This window comes from Drosophila tropicalis, unplaced genomic scaffold (assembly GCF_018151085.1).
Source record: "Drosophila tropicalis isolate 14030-0801.00 unplaced genomic scaffold, ASM1815108v1 contig_878, whole genome shotgun sequence".
Classification (NCBI taxonomy): domain Eukaryota; kingdom Metazoa; phylum Arthropoda; class Insecta; order Diptera; family Drosophilidae; genus Drosophila; species Drosophila tropicalis.
Genome location: NW_027173374.1, coordinates 5,132,848 through 5,160,103, shown reverse-complemented (window position 1 = coordinate 5,160,103; position 27,256 = coordinate 5,132,848). Strand labels below are relative to the sequence as shown.

Below are 27,256 nucleotides of genomic sequence, written 5' to 3'. Positions count from 1 at the left end.
TAAATAGTTATATTGCTGTACCTTTTCGTTAAAGCTACTACAATTTCTAGTAAATTTTATTGATAACCTATAGAAATTCCTCTAGTCAGTTGGAAATTTCGCGAATTTAACACGAATAACAAATAAACAGCTGTTCGATCTCTTGGACTCTCTCGCACTGTTCATCTGTTTCTCTCTGGCGCTTTACTCCCTCTCTATTTCAACCTGACTCTCTCACTCTCTCAGCCAAACGGCAGCGGTGGCAGCAGCAGCAGGTGCACCAAGCCGCAAAGTGGAGGCAAAACTGAAACTCAGTTTGAAACTAACTTTCGTGGGAAGCAGACGTTCATGTCGGATGAAAAGCAAAAAGCGAAAAGCCAAAGACAACGACGAAAGAAAATTAATAATTTTCAAAGCTTTGCAGCTTTACATTGGCGCGAGACTTTGCAGATAAAAAGTTAACAGAAAAAGAAAAAAAAAACACAATTGAGAAGAAAATTAATTGAAATCAATAAAAAGAAAAGCAAGTGCTCCAAAAAGTGGCCAGTGAAAAATCGAAAGAAGAATAAACTGCAAGCATTGTGCATTTTTGTTAGTGTGTCTCTCTTTTTACGGTAGAGCTAAGCCAAGTGTAACGATATCCAATACCCTCAAGTTAAAGTTAAAAAGAAAAAAATTATATAGTGGACAGTCCCCCAGAGACAGAGACAAAAACAGAAACAGAGACATGTCGTCGCAAACGAAACTGGAGCAGCAGCAGCACTCCAAGCCTATACTGAGTCCAACACGATCCCTTGATGAAGGTTTCGAAAGTGATCCGGATCGGGTTTCCACAGATTCAGAACATCAAACAAGTGGAACTACCAACAACAACAGCAGCAACAACAACAGTAACACTAACAATGCCAGCAAGTTGGCTCAGCTCAGTTCGGCGGCCACGGGCGGGAATCTGACGTCGGAGAAGCCAACAACAACAACAGCGCCACAAGCAACATCCTCAACGTCAAGAGTTGGAGGTGGCGGCTTGGTAGGAGCCTTAACTCTGGCTCCCCCCTCAACTCCAGAGACGAGAATATTTTAGCAAGGATCAAACTCTAGTTCAGGTTCCACAACAAGTGGGCATGGCCAAGGCACGTCATCAGCCTCATCAGCCGGCGGCACCACAGCGTCTTCAATATCAAAAGCAACGTCAACCTTTAGTGCCCAGTGCCGCATCAACGGTTCACAATCATCGCCTAACGACAGCCGCTGCAGCTGCAACCTCGGGAACAGGCAATGGAAATGGAGCTGGAGTTTTAACAGGACCACGTCGTGGTCGTCGTTTCCACATGTCCACATCCCATCATCAGCATCATCATCATCCCAATAATGGAGCTGGACGTTCCGGCTTACGTTCGCATTCGGTAGATGCCATAGCACGTCATCGTCATGGTTACGATCCCAGCAGTTTGATTCTGAAACACGATGGCAATGGCAATGTATCGGCCAGTAACACAAATCCTGGCAATAGTCGTATGCTCAACTATAAGACATCAGCGGGCGGCAGTGCTGCAGGAGCAGCTGCCGCGGTGGCCGCTGCAGCCGCCGGTGGCGGTCATCAGGCTTTGCTTGTCCAGCCCATATCCAGCGCCACACTATCACCATTGGTGGCTGTGGCCGGTGTCGTCGATGTGGGAATGGGCGACAATGGTACACCATCGCCGGTGATTGCCTCATCGACGCACAGTCTATACACATTTTATCCAGCCGAAGGCAATTTGCAGGTGTGGCAAACCGATAGCGGCGACTTGACATACAAATCATCAAGGAATATGCATCAATTGCACAAGGCTCCTGTTTGCTGGACACAGTCCATACCCAGGCAGGCCAGAAGGTGAGTCCATGACAACCCAATAGTCCTCTCCCATAATGAACATTAAATTTAAATAAGGGAAACTTTACATATTTTGCTAGGGAATAAATAATTACTTTTGTGTTTATTGAGAACATCTCATAAATTTTCCTAATTGGCTAATTGGTTTACGTCTGCGGTTAGTTTATTTTTGGCCCAACAACAAATAAAATGTATGGCAAAAAATAAAAAAAAGCCAAGCAAAAATCACCAGAAAAAAGTCAATAGCCATTTCATCTTTCATCAAGCGGCGGGCAATCGTCGAGTGAAAGTCTTGGCAATGCGAGGGTAAAGCCAATCATCTTGCCGCCAAGTTGGGAGAGCAGCAACTCTCTTTGGCTACTCCAACTCCAATTCCCCTTTCTGCCCTCCTCCCCCTCCCAGTTGTCGGCGATGAGATTGGTCGGCACTGACTCTGTGTGGCTTTGGCTGTGGCTGGGGCACATGTGTCATTTAGTTGTTGCTTTTGGCCGCGGGTCTTTACCGTGTTTGTAATTAAAATGCCTTCGAAACTGTTTTACATTGATTGCTCTGGCTCTGTCCTTTAACTTAATGTTGCTCTTGTTGTTGTTATTGTTGTTGCATTTAGCCCGTTTCATTGTTGCTCTTGTTGTTACTGTTGGTTTACATAACTTAACGTTGCTTTATTTTAAGTGGTGACCCCAAATTAAACGCAAATTTCAGGCACATAAAATTTGCCAATTCCCTCGCCCCCGCCGCCTCCTCCTCGCCCTTCTCCAGTTTGTACAGTGCAAAGACAACTTTGCCTACCTATTTCGCTGCTTTGGTTACAATTTGGCAATCGTTTAAATTTTATTTTTTTATTACTTCGAATGTGGGGCGTTTACCCTATTTTAAGCTAACAGTGAGCTGGGAATAATAACAATGTTAAAACTGAATTTACTTTCCCAATATTTTTGTTAAAGCGCCTTTTCATGTAGCTGAAAAATCTAAGCATTGCATAAGCCACACGCAAAAGACTTTTACTCGTTTGATAAAAAGCCGCTCAATATTAATGCAAGTCTCCTATCGCCCAACCACCTGAACAGATTGCTTCTCCTTTGCAAAAATTGCAAACATTTCAATCACATTAAGGAGGGAAATATGCAAACATGCAAACAGCAATTCGATAAGCCTTGAAAAATAACCATGCATATGATGAAATTATTTTGGCAAGAGGGTGTCGTAAATCTTTTTAACTACCTACTTATATATGTATGAGTCATGGGAAAATATCATCTTATTAGCCAAAATAACTATTGAGGAGCAAATATTTATTTAGTAAACAAATAATTTGAAATTGAAGTAAACACAAAATTTGTGTGTGAATGAAACGTAAGTTCAAAGTTCTTTTAAAAAATCTATTAACCATTTTTTTCTTGAAAGACATCTTTCCTGGTCCCATTACATAAAGTAACCCTCTTAGATTACGCCCATGTTAGGTACCAACTTGTCGAAAATGGAAAATCAATCGAAAGACTTAGGCAACGAACTTGATTCGGCCAACTCACTCATGTCCGTCCGTTCTCCTGATGGTTGTTTGGGCCAGTCTCATATCACTTTTCGGTTGCAAATCAAATTGCATGATGCGCAAATATTTTTGCAAAACAAAATAAAAAGTAAAAGTTTTTTCTATTTCATTTACATCATTTGCTCATTTTATGGCTGCTGCTGCCGCGGCTGTTGTTTTTTTTTTCTGATTTTTTCTTGTTTTTATTTTGTGGTATGTGTCATATTTTTATATACACAAACTTTTGCTTTTCATGAGACATTAATTTGTTGTATGTTGTTTTTTTTTTTCTTTCTTTTTCTTTGGATGCGTTGTAGGTGTCAAACACTGAGCATTTGAAAGTGTGTGTTTCTTTTTTATGTTGTTGAGGTGTTACTCTAAAGATCGTTTTGTTTTTTTGTGCATGTGTCGTGCGAAAGTTGGTTGCTTCTTTTTCTTTTCTTTTTTTGGGGTTTTTTTTTTGCAATGGACATGACTAGATGTTTTGTTTAACTAAATTTGTTTTATTTTTTCGCTTCCGCCACGAAAATTGGTATTTAACGCAAAGACGCAAAGAAATTTTTTGAGAGAAGTTCACTTTGCATAAGCTTATCTAGGAGGCATAGAGGATCTCAGGAAAACGGATAGAGTAAAAAAGTAGAGTTCAGTTCAGTTTTTCTTTAGGTAGATTTTTTAAAGCCATCCTCTAGTTTGTTTTTCAAATCATTTGATTAAGTTATTTATGAATAATCATTGAAATCCCAATGTATCTCTTGGGCAAGATCCTTTTCTCAAATGGATGAAAAATTTACAACTCAATCATAGTGGAGCTGCAACAAATGTCCTTCATGTGGCTTTCTTTCTTTGATTCTTTTTTTTCTCAATTTGCTTGTCAAGGTCTGATTTTTGTGGGCCAACTCGATTATCGTTAAGAAGCCATGCTAAGCCTCCTATAAATTTGTCACTTAAATGCAAAATGTTTTACAATAAAAGCCGCTAATTGCCCCTACTTTATGGCAATAATTGTTTAACTATTTATAATGGTTGGAAAAAGGCAAAGAAACACAGCAAAGATGTAGAAGAAGATGATAGGGGGATAGACAAAAAATTGACTAATGGCTAGTTTTTGATTGCTGTTTGCCAATCACTTAGATGATGGCAAAATCGAGAATGAAAAAAAGAAGCGATATATGTAGGTACATATAAAACTGATGAACTTGTTGTTTTGCCTGCCTCCATGTGTGGTGGGCTCAACACATCAAAAGAAGGCAAAGAAGGCGCCTAATTAAACGCCGAGAATCAACCAGACTTGAATCTTCCGTATTTGCTAGAAACAACAAACCATTATGACTCTGATGAGCAAAAATCACCAAAAAACCACCGAAAACCAACAACAAGAAATTTTGTATGTCAATATTTGGTATATGATGAACTAAAAATAGATCAGAAGTGATGGACGAGATGTAGGAGAAGGAAATGGCAAATTGGTGGATTATGTTGGCCAAGCAAATACAAATGGCTCTTTATTTTGTTTTTTTGTCAGTTTTACATAATGCTTAAGCTCTGAGTGTAAATCCAACTGCTAAATTATTGTTGATTTTACAATTTGCTGGTGTTGTTTTTGTAGTTGCTGCTATTGTCACATACATGTGCGCGGGCAAACGAATGAGTTAAGCAACGAACATGTCATTTATGCAATATTTAACTCAAGTCAACACACAAAATATGAATATGAATCATTTATTTTTTCGTGTTGTAGTTGTAGTTTCTCGGTTTTTTTCCTCCAAATATTCAAGCCTTTTCAATGTCAAAGTTGTAATTGCTTCTCAAATGGCAAAATCCAACAAATCATACTTTAAATAGAGACAGTGGCTTTTATATACCCAGCAGCAAGATATCTAACAATTTTTCTTTGCTAAACTTTTTTTAATCTTGCAACCGGAAGATGATTTAGATCGCTCTGAATAAAGATACATGTATCCTATTTTATGCTTCTTTGCTTTGCCTATAGGTCAAAAACTTACTGAACTTAAACTTAAAGTTTTCGTTGGCCTAATATACCCTTCTATTGCTAATGTCATGAGGTACTCAAACCAATTTTTGATCTTTTTTTGCACCCACACATTTTGAGCACCTCCAAAAGAAGGCAACAAATACTTTCAGTTTTTGTTTTTTGGCTTAAACAAAAGAATTAAATGAGAGCTAAAGCAATTTGTATAAATTTTTTCAAGCATTCCAAATTGACTTGTTAATGACAAAAAAAAAACAAACAAAAAAGAAACAAAAACACTAACGAAACGTTATAACCAACAATAACCATTCCGGAAATGCAAAAATGCAATTGAAAAGAGGAAAATTCAACTTCCCCAAAACGCATCGGTCTGTCACCGAAAACTTTTGTTACATATTTTCCATTTTGCAGGTATTTTTTTCGAGTTTAATTTACTTTTAGTTTGTTTGTATTTTTTTAATTATGCGAAAACGAAAATAAAAACAATAAACGAACCCCATTGAGTCTCTCTGTTTCAGTGTGTGAGTCAGCATGGTTGGGTTTTTGGTTTCATTGCAGTTCATATGTCGACACCTGGGTGTTCCTTTTCCCTTTCCCCTATCCCCTCTGCTCCTCTCTGAACCTTTTGCTGTCTGCGGGTCACGGGCCAAAAATGTGAACTCGCATGTGAAGAGTTCAGTTGAGCTGCGGTTAAAGTTGTCCAAATGTAATGTAAATTCTTGCCTCTTTTGTTTCACAGCAAGTCATGGTAATTATCTCTCTTTCAGCCTGACATATGGCTAAATGAATTTGTTATGTTGCGGCATGCAAATTTTTCTGTTTTATGATGTGCAAAATGGAAACACTAGAAAATGCCACCAAAATGAGACAGTTTACTGAACCATGAATGCCATAATTTTGCAAAAAATAAAAGGGTTGCATATCGTTTTGCCTATGGGAATTGCATTTTGGGGTTAGTAACATTCATGGACACCAACTTAAAGGGTAGGCACATTTGATATATTAAATTGCAGTTGTTACAACCTGAAGTAAAATTTCCCATACGCATTATTGGAGAAGTTACGAAATTCTTTCTTGTTCATTCCTATACAAAAGTTACCCTAGAGTAACCTGTTTTTGTGTTTCCACAGTTTTGTAGTTAATAAGAACTTTCCAATGGCTTCTTTAACTTGCTTCTTCTTTATATCATTTTAAAGTCTTATTTTCACGTTTCCAAGTTAGTATTAATTAGGTAAAAGTTTACTTTTGCCTATTTCAACATGAATGAAAAGGTTGAAAGGAAGTCTCTTGGTATCGTTGTGTAAAAGAATTCGAATTATGTTCTGATTTGGCTCCCCAGGAACCACCACACCCATGGGTGATTCCTCTCTATCCGCCAACCTCTCGGCAAACATTAGTTTCCAAGTTGTCTTAAGAGTGTCTGATTATAATATTTTATTCACTAATTTATTGGGTATTAGAAACTGCCACGAACAGCGTATTTCCACTTCCCACTGAAGCATAAAAGACAGCATTAAACTTTGACCCCAAAATCGATATATTCATTAACCCCCCACCCCAAACAAATCTGTCTATTTTATTCTAATTTGTCTACTTTTACTTTTCTACTACTGCCCACATAGACGGAAACTTACTAACTTAGCCACTAATAGCCATAGAAACCAATTTCCCCTGTGTGTCTGATTGTTGTTGTTTTTTTTTTTTTTCGAACTTTTTGGCCACATAAATTAACATATATTTTCTGTGAATTTCTGTAATTAAAAACCAAGCAAAAATGTTTTTATTTAGCCAAGAATTTCGCCAACTTTTTGAGTAAAATGAAAGTTTAAAAAGAAAAAAAAACAAAAGCAACTGCTGAAAATACGTCTAATATTGGATTCAATGCATTAAGGAGTAATTTGGCTAGAATTGCAGAAAAATCGATTCCATTGGGTAGATTTTTGCTCCAAAATTGAATTACTTCTGTAATCTAATGATCTGTTGTACCATATCAAAGAGATATAATCTAGAATGGTAGAGAGACTAAAGTAGTAAGCTAAGAATGATAGTTCCAGTTAACATTTACAGCTCTTAGTTTCCTTCTTTATAAACCATTCCAAGTCAACTTATATATCAATTGCCTATATAACTTCTTTTTCGTTAGTTCAAAGTTTTCTGTAAAAAAATGCCTAAAAATCTCAGACTTTGAGGTAGCCTGGCATTCTGCGTTAGAGTCTTTTTATTGTTGTTGTTGTTGTTTTGTCTTCAGTCATGGCTTGTTAATTTTTACTTTGGCTTTTCGGTGTGGTAATTGAGGATCCTACTTAATGCCTGCTTACATAATTTTATAATCTCTAACGAATGCTTATGAATTTTATTGCGCATGGCAAATTAAATTGTTTTTTTTTTTTTTCGTCATCTTTTGTTTTTTGTTTGTTGATGATTTGGCTTATTGAAAGCGAAATGTTGGCAACAAGAATTTCTATATCTATATGCTTAGTATTCGATTATACATATAAGACTATAAAAACAAAAAATGCCAAAAAGCCAGTTTTTGTTTTTCTTTTAGATCTTTTTGTCATGCAAATTATGAAATTTTAAATGCAAATCGCTTTTATGATTCTCTCTCTCAAAAAAAAAAAAAAAAAGAATAAACGAAACCGGGTAGATGAGCATTATTTATGCGGTTTCAAAAATAAACCCAACAACATCTTCCAAAATTATCATTTTTGTTGTAGATGTTGTTGTTGTTGTTGTTGCTGTTGGAGCTGGGCGTGTGATCAACAATTTGTTGTCAAGTTTCCGCCTCTTCTCCCATCTGCCAATTACTGGCCAAACAAAACTTTTTTCTAATTTGGCTGACACGGACCTCTCCTTAAGCCTCGCATGTCATGGCCAAGTTCTAATCAAAACTCAACCCAAAACTGGCCACGTTCAATGGGCCCAACTGCTGCTGCTGTTGCTGTTGCAGTTGCCATTGCCATTGCTCTTGTTGCTTGTGTTGTTGTTGATGCATTTGCTGTGATAAACGTCAGGCGATGGCTTTTTCGGTTTTTCAGGCTCACAACAAATATTTTTTCTAATTAATAATAATAACAATTGAAGCTCAGTCCAGGAGAGTCGAAAAGATCTCACCTAACGGAACTGGGCAACAGCAACACAAGGAATCTAGAGCACCACCAACAACAACAACAGTAACAAAAAAAAAAAAAGGTGTTAAAAATTGTAGTTATTTATTTTTATAAAGTTACTTGGAGGGAGGGAAATCTTAGAGGTTCATCAACATTTCTGCGCTTAAATTGCATTTTGTTTTAATTAACTGAATGCAAGAAAATTTCTTTGCATTCACCAAGATTAGCCATCCATTTCAACTGATCAAGAACTTATATACACATAACGTCTGGTTAGTTTTGGAGTACAGTTTGCCATGTTTATTCAAATAAAGCTTGCCCAATTTCAAATTTGAATTGAAAGCACTTCCAACTTACATTAAACACCAAAATGGAAATACAAATACTTTAATGAGATAAGATCTTGAAAATAAAAACAAATAAAAGCCTAACTTAAAGTGATTCCAAGTAATTTAATGAGCAATTATAAAGAATCAACAGCAGCAGATCGTCACTCCATGTATGAGAAGAAAATAATTTGGGCAACAAGAGTAGACAAAGTTAACCGAAAAAGGCAAACGTAATTAGAAATAGACAGAGAACCAACAAAAAAAGGCGCTCAACAACAAATTAAATCAAATTGCCATACAAATTTATTTTATTGATTTGCGTGCGTGCCAAAAATATAAAAGGAACCAAAGCTCTAACATCACTTAAGTGATCGCTGAACAACACGAAACGAAGACTGCTTTAGCCCAGTACAAGAAAAAAGAACCCAAAAGGCATAGAAGTGAATGTTGGCGGAATGGGATAACTTGGGAATTGGATGAAATCATAAAAAGTATATATAAGAAACCGAAAAACCACAGCGACATTTATGACCAAAAGAAAGAGAAGAGAAGATTACGCAATGGGAAAGGTTTCTGTTTCTGTTTTCATTTCCATTTTCTGTTTGTGTTTTCTTCTAAACTAATTTATGTAAACGGAAATAGCCAACTCGTCATCTGAGTTCTGTCTATTCTGACGGACACTTCAGAGGCACTTTTCCACACATCAATTTGGAATACCCTACAAAAAGCTATAGACCAAAAATATATAGATTTTACTTGACTAGTTTAAAAAATAAAAACAAAGTGTATTTCCTTTGAGACTTTACATTTTCTTGTAACTTTTTTGAAAGTAAATGCTTAAGTTCTTTGACTTCTTTTTATTCAGCCTGAACTTTTTAATTGTTTATTTAAAATTATAACTCAAATTTGTTTTTTCACACGCCAGAAATAAAGAACTGAAAGAAGAAAACAACAATTCATTTACATAGATTTTCTTTAATTTCTTTGTTTATTTCACTCACTTTTGTTTTTTGATGGATAAATTTTGATCTTTAACTTGACAGTAAAAAGTAATTTGTTTGCAGATTATGTGGGCGTGTCTCTCTTCGAGAACTTTACAGATTTCCCACCATTTCCACAAGACGTCAACTTAGTATAAAGTTTCCTTTTATAGAAAAATGTTAATTGAACAGTTTTTTTTCATGTTATTATTAGTTTTTTGTCTACCTTTAACAATTATAGTAATTAATTTAATTTATTATAAGCAAAAGGCAAAATATTTGACAAACTTTGACAAATTAAATACAACAAGAAATATTTTTGTTTAATTGCATTAAAGACAACAGTAACAACAAAAACTTGGGCAATCCAATTTAGCAGCTTAAGAGACAAACTAGTCGAACCAGTTGTTAGCTCTAGGCTAGATATTTGAAATTATATTAATATATTTATGGTATATATGTTTACACAGAGAAAAATTCATATAGATTCATTTCAAGAAAATAAATTGAATGTAATATGCCAAGATGCTCTGAATGATTTTGGTATTTATTTCAAATTAGATTGATAAGATTGTATATAAGTAGGTATATCTTGATCTTTTTCTCACTCTGTGCACATATGTACATACATATATAAGACAGCGCCTTGGCTCTAAATTCCATTCACAGCCACATCCAACTAGTGCTCCTCACCCTCTCTCATCTTGTGAGGCTGACATCAAGTTGAAGTTCGCACGGCACTTGAAAATGCAAACTGAAAAACTACATGGTATAATAATGAAGAAAAAATATAGGTATATATGTATACATATATATATTTGTAAATGTAGAGAAATGCAAGAGCAACAACTAAAACAACAACAACAACAGATGCCTGACAGAAAGTACTTTCTTTCTTAATAAGATGCGCAGTTCGCATATTTTCAACTGGCAAAGCAGCGGGCAACGTTCCCGGGGGCAACTTGGAGATGCGTCTTCGTCGTCGTCGTCGTCGTCGTCTGCTGCCGTTTGTGCCTGCCTGTTGGCATCTTCAAGTTAATTTGCTGACTGCCTCGAACTTGCTCTAATGCATGCACCCAACCAGGCAGCCAGCAGTGAGGCCAACAACAAGCGAACCAACTTCTATGCCAACATCTTTTCAGCTGCAACAGCAGCAGCAGCTGAGACAACGACAACATTTGCTGGCAAATAGTTTTGCGCCTTATCTCAGGAACACCAGCAAATAGCAAAAGCAACTGCAAATGACACAAAAGTGAGTTTTGGGAACTGGCAAAGTGGCACAAAGGTTGCCAGTCAGTCAGGTGTTGAAAATATGCCGCCTCCAACAGCAACAACTGCAACAACAACAACACACCAAATTTGTGTGAGGGTGAATGAGGCTTCTGGGTTAGGTCTCTGAATGTCTTTTGAGGGTCATCATTGGCTTCCTGTTTAAAGAACAGCAAAAACAGCCACAACTTCAAGAGTTCAAATTACACAATAAACTAAATTTTCAGGCATTTTCGAAAACTTATTTCAATTAACTAGCTGAGCTGGTTTAGCATATAGTTTTCATCATCTCATTCGCCTCTTTTACACTTGAACTTTAATCGCAGATTTAGCTGCTTCACACTTCTATGAATCTCAAAACGAAACGAAACAGAAAGAAAAACTTTGTTAAATTTGAAATTGTGGCTTTTCTAAGTAGTCTTTGTCTAGATATAATGTTCATAATGGTGATGGTGTTATATCATCACAAAAAAATCAAAACTAAGCACTGACCACACTCACTCATAAAAATATGTTCCACTTCAGTTCCAGAGTTATGAGCATGAGGAAAACAAAAAACCATCTAATGCCCCAAAGGGCCCGCTTGATTCTTTCCATTCCACTTTTACCTAACATATTACAATGCCCCGCGCGAGATCGGCTAGTTGCTGGATAGATGATGATGTAATTGTCTTAGTTTTCTAATTAAGTCATGCAAAAATTTAAAAAGCTAATTGCCGCCTTTTCTACGAAATACTCGTAATTATCTGTCTATTTCTATTTCTAATTAGTTTGCAATATGTGTTTCCAATGGAAGAGTTTTACGAGTACCATTTCAGTTCAAACTTCCTTGTGAACAAAAAAAAACAACAGAGAAGACGATACGAAACGACGGAACTAATCGGTAAAAGTAAAAGACTGAACACAAAAAAGAAAAACCAGAAAAAGGGAGAGTTTTTATATTTGCTGCCTAATTGAAAATGAAAGTGCAATAAGTAGCTAAAGGGAAAACACCAACACTTGTCTTTTCCCAAATGAAAATGTCAACACTGAATTGATTGACTGGCCAATCGATAATCAAATGACAAACCCCTTTTTTTTTTCTTTCTTTCTTTCTCTGGTCTGTCTTTGGTTTAACTTTTCTTTTGGAGTTGTTGCCTTACATTTGATTTCCGCATCGTTGACTAGAGCAACGCTGACCATTCGGGTGTGAATCTCAATAGGTAGGGAAAATGAGAAGTGAAACCCTAAAAAGTAAATGAAAATGAAAATCAAAAAGGTGTACTTAATTAATGTGGAATTACCACTTTTGTTTGTTGAGATGCTAACTTTAAATTGAGATTACATTGAAATAGTTTTGAGATATTTATTTGGCTATCATTTGCCATATAAATCAGAGTTATTTATCTGGTTTTCCACACTAACCTTTCTAATCCTTGAAAGTTGTAACAATGTCAGACATTAAAATTGTAACTTGAATACTTTGATTTTTCTTTGCTTTTTGTTCAGTTGTTAATAATATTTTCTTTTCACTTTCAATGCATAATGCACTAACTACTCTTCAGCACTTTAATGATCTCTCTCTCTCTCCCGCTCTCTCTATGGTTGAGAGCATTGTTGTTGGGGTTGTCTCTTGTCGCCTTGGACAATAATCATAATTTCCTGTTGTGAAAGAAAAATTGCAAGTTTGCTAATTTGCTGCAGATAAGCGACGGGCAAATAATATACAATTAATTGCCAATTCAAAGATGCCAAAGCAATGCACTCGCTCTATCTATGGATGCATCTTTTCCTTTCAATATTTCTCTCTCTCTCCCTTATGCATGGGTTTGTCTCTGTTTCACCTGAGATCACGGTAAAGATCGAGAGTTGGGCAACGCCCACACGCAGTTTCTGCTGTTGCTGTTGCTGCTGCTGCTGCTGTGATCGGCAAATTATGAAGTGCCAAGGAAACCATTTAAACGATTTAATGGCACACTGCAGCGGCGGCAAAGATCGTAAATAAACAGACCAGGAGAGAAGACCCTCTAGGTGGTCAGCAGCAGTCGGTGGTCTGTGCCTTGGTTTGTGTACCCCTTGAAAATAGTTGTAAACGGGTATTTTAGATAATAGTCAAGAGGAAAATTAAGTGAATTTGAACTTTCTGACACTAAAGGGTATAGATGAAGTCGGTGATTAGACCTTTTTTATATCTCACGCAGCGAGCGAGCAATCTTGAATATCTATAAATTTCATTTTTGGTTTATTTCTGTTGCGAATTTTTAAAAAATTTCATTGAAATTTAACTATATTTAGTTTTGTTGTTGCCTTTAAATTTCTCTCTGCAATATTTTGATGCAGGGACTTTGATAACTCTGAAGTGAAATGTATGCAGATAACTAACATTTTTTCCTATTTTTTTTTTTTTTTGTTATTTGCAAATTTGCAACAATGTTGCTCACTGCTTGTTATTTGCTTGTAGCGGAAGTTGTCTTCTGTATAATGCATTGTTGTTTCTGTTTTTTTTTTTTTTTTTTGTTATCATCTCTAACTAGTAGTTTTTTTTTTTGGTTTCTGTTATTTGTTTTTCTTAAGATGAACTTGAAGAAGCCCACGACTCGTGCCTCGTCGTCAACATTTGATTAATTTTTCTGTTTGTTGTTGCTGGTGTTGCTGCTGCTGCTGCTGCTGATGTTGTGTATTTTCTTTGTTTGTTGTAAAGTTGGAAAGTTTCTTTGGCAAAGTGAAATCAGAGTTCAGGTTCAGGCAATTCAATTTTCCACAGAGTGTTCGCATTCTGTTATTACTATCATCATCGTCATCATCATCGTCATCATCATCGTCGTCGTCATAGTTGTTGTCAGTCAATCATCATGATGATGAACGAAAAAGGTCTCCATGACGGCGGCAAGCCAAATCAATTGTCTCCATTTCTTTTCCAGTCTGTCGGTCTTTTTTTTCTTTTTAATAGTAACAATAATAACTATTTCTATTTGTGGAGATTTCTATGTCTCCGAAGGTTTTTCTAATTTCATTTTGTTTTTTTTTTTTTTGTTGTTGTTGTCAAGTGTTTTTCAATATTATTATCTATTATTGTTGCTTTCTTTCCATGTTTTCAAGACTTTGACTTTGCTACACTTCTTTTTTTGTTGTTGTATTTTTTCTCCATGTACTGCCCACAGGCGCTAATTACGCAAGCACATACCAACAAACAACTATAGCCATAGAGATATAGACACAGACATTTAGTGGCTATAGAAATGAAAGCGTCACTCATATCCATCGGATACACGAACAAGATTAACAACAAGTGAGCTCAGCCTCAGTTTCAGCCTCAAAGATGTGTTCAAAGTTGGCATATTGCTGTTGTTGTTGTTGTTGTTGTTGCTGCTGCTGCTGTTGTTTTCCTATGCATATTAGTTATTAAGCTCATCGTAATTTAATTAACACCATTTGTGGATCACCGGATGAAGCTTGAGTCAAGTATTTTATCTTTTTTCCTTCTTCTTTGCCTGTCTTCTCGTATTTGGCAGCTGGCCACAATCTTCTTTTCCTACATATATCTGTATCTAAATATTGAAGATGACGCACATTAACTGACCGTCGAGTGCCAGTCGAGTGCTAAAAACTCAACAAATTTATATATATATACAAATAGGTATATATAAATATGATCATCAATATGCTAAAAAAAATGAGAGAAGAAGAAACCCCTAAGAAAAGTTACGAGATAAGAGCGAATAATCTGTAAAATAAGGAAGAAACTTGAAATAATTAATACAACAGAAAAATACAGCTAAAAGAAGGAAAATCTTAAGAAGTTTAGAGTCCTTTTTGATAATAAATGGTAATAAGCTTAAAGACTCGAATATTATAATTATCCATCATCTTTATGTAACTAAAAGGAAAGCTTAAAGCATTTATTTAATAAATTTGTTTAAGCTGAAATTCTAAGGACTCTTCGCACCCATTTAGATCCATCATTGGACTTGTATCATTTTTCAGCTATTTGCTTTGAAACTTAATTAAACAAAGTTTAAACTTTTGTCCCTTCAACACATTTGGTTTAGGTAATACAACCGATGAACAATACAGGAATAACATAAATTGGCAAGTTAAAGCCTACATACACCTCACAATCCATCAGTGTATATTAAAACCCTAGTTGGTGGGTTAGTGGAAATGAGAGAAAGTATATAATAAGCATTTCAAGATCCCGCTTTTTGAAACAAAAAGAAGTTTTGGTATATTTTTGGGGAAAAAACAATTGATACTTGATTCAACCATTTCCCAGTCCTAGATCCGCCTAGTGGTGACTTACAAAGTCTATATTTATCAAGCTTAAACCATGACGTAGGTTGGGTGGCGCTTTCCCCCAATGAAGCAATACTAAAAGATAGTTCCATCATATATGAGGATTGTGTATTAACTAAATGTTTTATATAAAATGTACTTATGCAATACATACTTCATATAACATTTGAATTGCCTACGTATTGATAATAATCGTGTCTTTATTTTGAGATACTCTACCTGAAACTTGCCTTATTTACACATGTCTCCACCCACCCAGAGAGCAGCTCTTGAAAAACGGTCTGTAAACATTTCATAAGTCAACTCTCTTGCATGATTATGATGATAACCCCATTTGCTTAAACTATTTATGTAGATACATCTATTGCAATCATAGATCCCATAAAATTTCATAGCATCTCAGTAACAGTACTTCAAGGCGCCACTTGAAGTGGTGAGATACAAGTGCTGGTAGAGATACAGATATATCCATCTATCATTTATGAATGTAGATGCTGATTACTCATAGCACAACAAACGAGAGACGAACGAAGCTTCGCTTTAAATTACATTTTCAATTTCGATTTCAATTTGTTGCTCATTAAGTCGCCTGCATGTTAGTTGTTGCTTGATAAACATTTTTCTTTTGTGTCTTATGCAAGCGGCACGCGCTGCCTAAAGACTAGCAACAACAACAAAAAGAGAAGCAACAATAACAGAAATATACATATATACACATATTGTTAGTTTCGGAGGTTAATGTTTTCTTTTAGCATTTACTTTAGTTTTTTAAGTTTTGTGTGTTTGGAATTGCATTTCCTCATGTTATGCCATGAGGCAGCAGCAGACACTTGCACTTGAAGATAATAATGCATATGACGATGATGATGATGATGGGCAGCAGTTGGGCATTGCCCTTTGAGTGTGTGTTGTATAACTGGGTAAAAGTTGGCAGGCATTTTTCCAATGGAGGGGGAAAAACCCACGCTTCCTCTTCATATTTTTCTTCCTTCCTTTTGCCTTTGCCACCAATTGTGTTTCTCACGCACTTTAACACCCATTTAGTTGATAACAATCGAGTTAAGGTTCAGGTACAAATGCAGCGGATCTTTGTGCAACATGGCCACGGCCACTTGCCACAAACAAGTTGAAGATGCAGTTGCAGTTGCCTGCCAGTTGCTTTCCCAAAAATGAAAAGAAAAAATACAAAAACGAAAGAGATAAGCAAAGTCCAAAAGCGAACGGTGAAGGTGGCGCTCAAAGAGACTGAGACTGAAACAGAGACATAGGCAGAGGCCTGGGCAATGGGGACCCAACTGGTTGCTGGCTGGCTTAAAAGAAGAAAACAAAATGCAGGAAAAAGTACACATCGAAGGAGAAAGTAAACGTTAACGTAAACGTCTCCAGCCTCCGCTGCTGCTGCTGCTGCAAAAAATTGTTGAAATGTTGCAAAGAAAGCAGCGAGCCGGCAAAAAGGCAAAAGCAACTACACAAAAAAACCAAAAAAAATGGGAGAAAAATCTGTATTTCTTTTTTTTTTATTTTCTGTGTCTTTTTTTGGGGAAGTTGCCGCCGCCGCCACAACTGCCTTCCTCCTATGGCTTTTTGGCAAGTGAATGCGTCGTTGTTGCTGTTGTTGGTGCTGAGTGAGATGCGAGAGAGTTATCAGTAATGAGTTTTGTAATGAAGTTGGCAATTATTTATATATGCCATGAAAAGGAAATAAAAAATTTCTTGTATATTTATTCAATTTTTCATGGTAAAAGTTACTAGAATTTCATGCAAAGAAACCTTTCGATTCCCTTTTGTTGGTGGCTTTCCATTACCTTCCATTTTAAAGCGATCTGTCCTAATTCGTGGCCCTGTCAATCGATAAGGTCGGCTCTCGGTTGATGGTTCTGCCAAGACTTATCTCGAAACACATTCCACAGAAATGTGCTATGAAATCAATAAAGAGCATTTGCAACCAGCTGTGGCATCTCCACTTTGTTGCCTGCCACTTGTTGCACCTTTCTCCTGGGTGCCACATGATGATAAATTTCTGCAACCATAACGGCCGCAAAGATATATATTGCATCCACTATATATGCCGCTATATGTGCCCACCTCCCTTCCCTTCCCGCCTTACTTATGCGCATAATTTTGACTTGATTTCATTTTTCTCGCATGCGATTTCGTTACGTACAATTTTCGAATTGAAATTCAAATGTGAATGCACCTGAGAGACGAGACGACTCTCCAAAGCGATGCAATGCAACTCATTGCGATTCCATTCGATTCGATCGATTGCCTTAGCAGCTGGCTATTTATTACCTCACTGCATTTGTGTGTGTGTGTGTGTGTGTGTGTGGAGAATGAATGCAAATTTGGTTTTTCTTGTATCTCCCACCAAAATAAAAAAAAAAAAAACAGAAGGAAAATTATGAAAGAAGCAAAAATCCGAGTTCATTGACATTTCATTGCTCCGTTAAATGGCAGCGTGTGCCGCCAGCATAAGCCAAAAAAAAAAAAAAAACCGAATAAAAAAATAAACCAGTTAAATTTCATGTGACAAGGTCACTTCCGTCACATGTCTTAGCTCTAGAGCTATTTTAGCCTGTGTTTTTGTTGTGGGTGTTCATTCACCTTCTATGTAGGCCTTAATTGTTTTGTCAAGGCACACAATTAGCAAACGAATTTCTTGCCCAAGTGGCAAACTGGGTCAAAATGTGATTCTTCAACAAGAAGAGACGACAACGGCGACACCATCATCGTCATCATCAAATGGGAAGCAAGCGGCATAAGTTATTTCATGTTTACCAAACTGGAACTATTGCCTTGGGCAATTTTTTTCTATTTTTCTTTGCAAATTGACAGGCGCCTTGAGTTAAGTTTGGCCTAAAATAACTAAAGAGACTCTCTAGCTGGCTGCTGGCTGACTGGATCGACACTTGACACTTTGGCAGTGAGGTTGTTTTTGCAAAAAAAAAACCAAGAAAATGGATTCTAGACGGTGGCATAATGCCAATAAGAAGTTGAAACTACAAACATTCCAAAAACCATGTTAACTGTAACTAGAACTCCTCATTACATGATAATGAGGGGAAATTATAAACATTTTTGCGCAATTAGGAAATGGTTTGGAAACTTTTTGGCAAAACTAACTGCATTTTAAATACTTTTGACTTTACTTTGAGCCAGACAACTTTCATTTAACTGAAATAGTAAACAGATTTCTACCTATTATTGTGAAAAACAATCAATAATATTTCTAGCAAGCCATCAAAACATATTAATCTTTGCTAGTTTGAAATTGCCTATTTTATTATTATTACTCTCTGTTACGACAATTTAGTTGCAAGATTTGAAATAAAAATATTATTAATTTAAAATTTTCCAATTGTATGTAATGTACAAAGTACATGCGAGGGTGGATTAGAGTTTTTTTGTTAAACAAGTTTACTTATTGAAATTTATCCCAGTCAACGGATTTCTACCTCTAAAACCTCTAAAAAACGTATCCTTTCTAAATGCTTTAAGAAGTCTGAGCATCGCTGATTGTGGATAAGGGATAATTGAGTCAAATACAAATCACTAACAAGAAATATAAATTTAAAAAATTATTGTCTGTGTTGGGGTCTTTGAATTCTTTCCTGAACATATGGGGATTCTTATTATTGATTCCAACGGTTGGAAGATCAGTTACTATCTTTATTATTAGTTTATAGTGTAGTTAATCCGAGTCTGAGGTCTATATGTTATTCTCGTTAAGGAGATGTCGTAGTTGCTTGTAAAATATTTCGCTGAAGGCAGCTTGAAAAGGAGATGGAAATATATCGGAAAAGCCAAAAAAGAAAGCCTTGTGTTTAGATTGTGGTAAAGATTTGTACCTTATTAACTATTATTTTTAAATTATTGAGTAACAACATTATATATTTGCTTAAATCTATAATATAATTTCTCTCTTTCTCTTCCTTTGCAGGTATGTACTTTACATCATATATCTTAAAAGCTTAAAGATAATCTACAATTCTTAATTAAAATTCAGTAAGCGAAATTCATCTAAAGTTTCACTCTCAAGTCTGACTCACCATTTTCCCAGATCAAAGATATACATACAAATGTAAATAGCAATTGTTCAGACGATTCTTACACACTCACACACACACACACACAGAAACATTCAATTCTAATGACTGGCAATTTAGTTATCACAAATGTCCGATCGAGTCGACAGTTTCAAGACATTTGCCATTTTAAAGAGACATAAACGAAAAGAGACGGAGACCACAGAGCGTAGAGCGTTTAATTATAAGCAATTTGAGGCTACAATTGTATCTACAAGATACAAGATACAAAGTTCATGACTTAATTTGAAAGAAAAAGAAAATGAAAATATAATTTTTTTTTGGTTTTCAACATTCACTTTTTAACTTTATTCTTTTCTTTTGCATTTTTTTGTGTATATAATTAAAAAGTAAAAACTTTTGACTAAAGTTAAGTAAATGTTTGTGCTTTAATTATGGTTTCTGCTTGTGCTTATTTTTCATGTCTGGGGTGTAGGGCAATTAAAATTGGCCAAAATGAAAACGAAATTAAGAGCCAAGGCGGATATATATACATTTTTTTCGGTAGATGAGTATATATTTATGTATATCAACAAATTCGTGGCAAACTTTCTCAAGTGTCGGCGGCACTCGATTGAATTGAATCGCTTCAAATATCTACAAAAGATTTATTGAAATAATTACAAAAAAAAAACGCCACAACCACAAGTGAGGACTCTATAGATAATAACCAAAAGTCGCCTCTCCAACCATATCCGCCCTGCCTGCCTCTCTCGCTCTCCCTCTATGCGTCCCATTTGTCTCCCCTTTGGTCCAGCTTGAATAGCAAACAATAATTGTCCAACAATTTTTTTTTTCTTTTGGAAAGTAAAAGTCAAGTCAAAGTGTTCGACTGACTGACTGTCAACTTGTTGACGATGATGACGACAAACATGACGTTTTAGCCCAACCTCCTTTACCCAAAAATGATTTCAATTTATCTGTGTATATGCTTATTAAGTTTTTATCGAGTTGTTGTTGTTGTTAGCGTTTTGTCATGTAATCAAAAATCACTCGCATGCATCAATTGTTCAATTACTTTGTTCAATCATGCAATCATGTGAGACCGAGAAGAGAAGAGCTTAAAGTTATAAAAACAAAACAAAATAAGAAAGAAATACTCGAAAGTAAAATGTCAAAAAATCCTCAAATCACGGTAAAAGCATTTACAAGTAATAAATTTCTCATCTGTCTAAAAACAATTAAATAATTGCAACAAATTATATTACAAAAGATATATAAGACAACAAATTAGGGTACTAACAACTTGAGATATATCTATGTAATCAAAATTGGAAAACGGTTTCTTGCTTGTACAATAAGCTATCCTGGTCTATGCCTATACAAGTAGCTGTTATAAGCAGGATATCTTGACTTAGATTAAAATTGAATCAGAAACACAAATACTTTTGATGCTGAACAATATGCTTAAATCTAAACAATTTTGTTCTTATTAAATCAGTCTCTTGAGTCCATATTTTTGGGTCTTAAGAGACCAATGACTCTCACTTCCTGAAATGAGGTGAGATCATATCACACCTTCATTGACTATAGCTAATATAGATATTATATTCACACTATTTTATCGAATCTCTTCGAATTGGGCACTCCCAATGCCACCTTTGATCATAATAAGTTACAAACTTCTCCTCCCTCTCCGCCCCTGTTTGAAATATCAAATTATCTAATTAAATTGAAATTCCCCCTTACCGAAAATATTTAATGATTATGACCAACGAATGATTTATCTGGAGGCCAATTAGGTGCACAAATCACCAAAAAGCGCAACCGATAGCAACAAATGGCAACTGGCAAACGGCAAACCGATTGGAAAACTAGGCATGCAAATTGAATTTCCACACAATTGCCATACATTTCCTGCCTCATTAGGCCCCTGGCTGCACCCGCGCCATAAATATATTCAAAAAAGCATAAAAAAAAAAAAACAAAAAATGAGAAAGAAAAGAAAAGAAAATGCGATCCATCGTTGCACTGGCAGCTTGTAAAATATATCGATATGACGGCCATAATTTCAAGTTGTTGGTTGTTGTTGGGGGCACCAAAACAGCAACAGAAAACGAAATATTTTTGAAAGTGAAATTTTTCTTGTGATGATGATGCTGATGATGATCATGATGATGACGACGACGACGTCAACGCCATTGGACATGGACCTATTGCTGGATGCTGATACTCTTGTTGTTGATCATGACGAGGTTGATGATGATGAACAAACAAAGGCAGCTCTGACATCAACTCAACTTCAACTTCAACTTCGACTCTTTTTTGGCCACTTGACGACGACTGTCAACGGGCAAATGAAAGTGTTTTTTTACTCCCTCCCCCTACTTGTCTCTCTCTTTCTCTCTACCTCTCTGTCTCTTGATGAAATGGGGACCAGACGGGCTTGGGGCTTGGCTTTACAAGTGCCACTCATGAGTTTTTATTGCACAGACAAAAGCTTATGATTTTTCATATTTTGGTTTGAATGAAAAACGAAAAAAAAAACTACAAGAAGAAAGTCCACAAAGTCCCACGCTTTATCTTTATCTTGTATTTTTGGTATTCATAATGTTATTGCTGTTGTTGTTCAGGTTTTTTTTTTTGTCGTTTTTGTTGTTGTTATTGATGATGATATGATGAAAAATCGTTGGCAAATTAATTGGCAATTAAATATCTTGCAAATCTTCGTCTCCGATTTGCCATACCACATAAAAATGCAATCACATAATTCCGAAGAAGCAGATACGCAAGTTATGAAAGTGATTAAGAAGAAAGTTCAATGACATCCTTGAAAATTATAGTTAAAATGCGTAAAATTGCAAAATTAAATGAAATTTTACTTAGAATTCTATGATCTCTGATATGTACGAATGAAGGATTGAGGAAGGAGGAGGAATAGTGAATAGATGATGGTCTCCTCTTGCCTTTGACAAAATTTCTAAACATCGATGCAATGATTTTTCCAAGTGTATTTAGTCTACATTTTCCTATTACCTTTCACAGTTTTTCTTTCATGAATGGGCCAACTGAGACAAATGGGGGAAAAATGGCTTTTCAAGTGAAACAAATAGAACAAAACTTTTGCTTTCACCAGGGGAGGTGGCAGGCGGCTCCACAAAGGTGTAGAGAGAGGCAGGAGGGTTGGCAAGAGGCAGGTAGCTATAAAAACGACAGCAGCCACTCAACGACAGTTCCGGGCAAAAATCTTTGTCTTGGTGTTTTTTTTTCACTTTGTAGGCCAAAAACGGAGTTCAGTTGGAGTTTTTGCCGTTGTTGGGTGCCCTACCACAACAATACATTGACGAACTGAAGAAGAAGAAGAAGTAGGAGGAGGAGGAGGAGGAGTTGGCTGCTGTTATTGTTGCTGCGTTGGCGTCTGCCGCTCAATTTGCATGCCAACAGCAGTCAAGCGAACAAGTGAGCAGTTGCTGTTGATGTTGCTCTGGGACGGACTGTCGGTCGGTGGGTCTGACTGTCTGTCTTTCCGTCGTTTGGACGGGCAATTTGTTATTGTTACCTTTTTTGCGGCTCGCATTTTCTGCCATTTCAATTTGCGTTTTCAGTTCTCTCTCCAGCTAGCTAGCTAGCTCGGTGGGCCCTAGACAATTGTTAACCCAGTGACCAAATGAACCACATTTTCAGCTGCATTTGGTCTCCTCTTGGCTTTTAGATTTTGCTATTTAGATATTCTAAACATGGCTTACACTGAATACGAAATTTGCGCATCCAAAAGCAACAAAAAACAAAAAAAAAAAGGAAAAGAAAATAAGATTAGTAATGCTCAACGCATGGCCAATGTGAGATCTAAGAAAGTCTTTGTTTTCTTGTAAGCAACTTTCTAGGAATTTATTTACAATAAACTTATATTAAACGAAAGTTTGCCAAAAACAAAAAAAAGGCAACTCAAATGTTTGCCATCTTCAATGTCAAATAACTAATTTACTATATTCAATATCATCCAAGCTTTGGCTTAACGAAAAACAAAAGCACAAAAGACAAAAGCAACAAGCAAAAAAAAAGAAAGAAATGTATGCCAAAGTTGTTAAGTTTTTGACCCTGTAGCAGGTGTAAGAGGTTAAAGGTTACAGCGTAATTGGTTAGCTTGAACTTTTGGGGGCAAGGAAACCACATTAAATGTAACTTGTTGCAATTCCACAGACACACTCACTCACTCACACACACACACACACCAAAAACACATAAAACATAACATAATAATAGTAGTCTTAATACTAGCATTAATAATAAGATTAATTAAAAGCTTTTGGTTTGCCAAAAACTAGTTTATGCCATCAAAATCAAATTTAATTTATCTTGCGTGTATCAACAATAACAACAAAAACCCATAAAAAGAGTGTTTCATAAATAAATTTAAAAAATCATCAACCAAATTGCTGATGCGCTGAATGAAAACTAAAACCAAAAGACGGGGGAAAAAAAAAAACGCAAAACTTCAAAATAAAATTGGCCATAAATTTGTTCAATTTTTAAAAACTAGTTTTATTTATGCTGTTTGATTTTTTTCCCCCTAAACTTGTTTGCATCAAGAAAAAGCTGGACGCAGACACACGCAAACACACACATACACATGAAAAATGATGTAAATTAAGCCTCTTGATATAAATACGTAAATTAAAAATTACTTAAAACGGCAACAACCGCAATTGCCAATCATGAGATTGCAACCTTCACATTTTGGCCTAGCGACAAGATGTAAGACAAGTCTTCAAAAACTTTAATAACCATACAAATATTTATCTATTTAAGGAAATTTAAGTTTAAAATGTTTGATCCTTTATGTATATTCAAGTCATTGGTTTGCCAAATTTATTAAAAAATTGCTCTTGTTGTATTAAAAAGAAACCAAAATTTAAAAAGGGACCGTTTTGATTGTTAAGATGACTCTAGAAGAAGCTATCAATCTAACAAAGAACTGGCTAAAACCAGTGCAAAACATTCGACACGGCCTACTCTAGAGTTTAGGTACTTTACTATTCGCATTTCGCTTCTTCAATTCTTTCTTCTATCTCCTTTTTTTCGTACTGCAATTGTTTGTTGGACTCTGATAACTCTGTCTCATTAACTTCATCACACGAAAACTTCTAATAACTGAATTCCATCAGAGAACACACAGTTTTTGCCTCTATGAGTGAACTTATAAAGTTTTTCAATAGCAATAAAGAATGAAGATTAGGCTTAAATTTAGAAAATCCTTTAAAAATGATACACCAAAAGTCTGATAATAATATATGTGTATGCTTTTATCAATCAACTTTTACGATCTCATGCAAATTCCAAATTAAATGCATTAGTTTGCATAACTTTCCCTGCTCTCAGATGATTTAATCAATCTCAATTTTTTGTTGGCCCACTTTATATCGGCCACATCTTTCTTTTTGGACAAGTTGTCAAAAGCTGCAATTATCAATTTATATAATTTAACACACACAAACATTAAGTTCACAAATAAAAAGCATAATGGAAAATCTCATTAAGTGCAGTAAATAATTTGAATGGATTTTTCGTTGCAAGTCATAAGTTTGCTAATAATAGCACGAGACAATCTCACGTAATAGTCATTATCAAAAATGGAAGCTGAACTCTGTAGAGTTTAAATGACAACAACAAAAAAAGGCAAGCAAAAGCGTACTAAAAATTGAAAACTTCACACTAAACGCAGTTGCAGTTTAACGAACTATGACGGGACACACACATATACATTTTAATTTAGTTAATATTATATCTTCTTTTTTTTTTGGGTTACTCAGACTTTGAAGTTTGGCAACTTTAATTACAAACATTTTTTCCACTCTCACTTTTTTTCTCTTATATGTTATATGATATTTTATGATTTCTTAATTAAATTGTATAAGAAGTTGAATTTTCTTATTTGTGTCATTTTTCTTTCCTTTCTCGTGTTTTGTTTATGTTTCGTTTGTCGGATGAGTCAATTGGCTCCGCACCCTTTTCGAGCGATTTTCTTCGACCCAAATTGGAAAATTAATTAAAGTCTACGCCTTCTACTGAGCATATATACACTCTCACACGCCTACTTTTTACTACTACTACTACTAGTACTCACAGCTAACTAACCGACTAACAATTGGTCAGGTTTGATCTTTTTCTTCTTTGGTTCCCTCCCGGTTTGATATAATGTATGTATATAGATATATTTTTGGGTTTGGTCCATGACCGCAAAAGAGTTTTTTTTTAGAATCCAAAAGAGGAGTAAGGAACATTGCCTTTGATTGGGTTGGCTTGGCCTCACAGTTATAATACTTAATATTAAGCATACGCCACCTACACCGACAACAACAACAACAAAACGAACTCAAGACAACCTTTTTGCTGTTTGCTGGCCATGAAATGGCAACAGCAACTACAAAATATAATAACAATATTTTCTATCAGCAACAAAAGAAATCAACAAACAAACAACCAACAGACAGAATAACAACAACAACAACAATAACAAACAAGAAGCGCCCAAAGGCCAGAAACTAACCGAAAAACCAAACCCATTTTAACCGTTAAGCACATTTGACTAAATCTGCTCTACACATGGGCGGCAATCGTTAGAGAAGGGTAGCGAAGACTCACGGGCAGAGGGTTGGAGGAGAAGGCAGGGTTAAGTCAACAGAAGGCGGGCGTGTGAGGGTAAAGGGGCAATTGTGTATAGCTGCAGGAAATGCTCAGACTGCAACATTTACTGCGCAGGCTTTAGCTAAGGAATGAACTGGAATGGTTGTAGCATTCTTCCCCCGCCTTCTCCCCCCGCCATCTTCTCCTTTTTGTTCTCCTGTTTAGTTATTTTCGGCAGATTGAACAGATCGGCATAGCAACAACAATAGATAACAAGAAATAAATGGGGGATGGGGAAGAGATTAGAACCAATCCATTGCTCTAACCGATGACGCGAATACACTATCGAATTCAAAGAAATATTCTACAAAATTAAACAAACTCTAAAAGAAAAGCAATGAAAGTCTTAAATTGTTTCAAAATAATGCCGCGAACATAAGCATAGAAGGTCAATTTAATTGCTAATACAATTTAAACTTTAAAACTCTATTACAAAACTTTTATAGCGAAAAGTTTATAACTTCTTTATTTTCTTCGGATTCCTTTTTTTTTTTTTGGGGGCTTAGAGTATACAAAAATGTGGCAAAAAATGTTGGAACCCATGCCACTTGTTGTAGCAGAGCAGGAAGCTGACTATGCCAGCCCACATGCAGCATATACTCACACACACACACACACATACATATATAAATCGAGTGAAAACAGTTAAGACAACAGCAGCAATAACAACAACAACAACTGCACATTGCCAACTGGCAACAGGAAGACCTTAAACTTGGCCCCAAACGTCAGCAGCAGTTGCAGCAGCCGCAGCCGCAGCAGCAAAACATCGTGAAGCCAGCAACAAAAACACACAATTCAATTTTATTTCATTTACTTTGATGTCGGTGTGTTGTTGTAGTTGTTGCTGCTGCGGTTGCCATTCGCTACGACTTGTTTTGTTGTTGTTATTGTTGTTGCTTTTGCCTGTGTGGCTTGTGTGTGGGCTGCTCCTCCTCGTTTGGATCTCCAACTGACTACAAACTCCTCGAGCGCCAGCAGCTCATGAATGGGAAGCCAAGTCGGCCGATTGCAGCTTCTAAGTCATTTTCATTGCATTTGATTTTTCTTTCTTTTTGTTTTTCTATCTCATTTTAGTGGGTATATTTTTTTCGTTTTGCGAATTGGCGTAAAAATGTTGTGAGAACAAATGGTTGTTAACTTTTGCACACACACACACTTTATCTTATTTTTGTTGATTTTTGTCTTTGAGTTAAATTGTTTGTTCACTTGCATCA

At 35.9% G+C, this 27,256-nt stretch overlaps 1 protein-coding gene across 1 annotated transcript in view; it reads left to right on the top strand.

The window, feature by feature from the left end:
• Window positions 1–322: 322 nt before the first annotated feature.
• The window catches only part of LOC137584898 (mucin-21), a 49,100-nt gene continuing 22,166 nt past the window's right edge, over window positions 323–27,256 (top strand). The window contains 2 exon segments of the mRNA XM_068300492.1: window positions 323–1,027; window positions 1,029–1,852. Of these exon segments, the coding sequence (XP_068156593.1) occupies window positions 707–1,027; window positions 1,029–1,852 (1,145 nt within the window). The 5' untranslated portion in view covers window positions 323–706.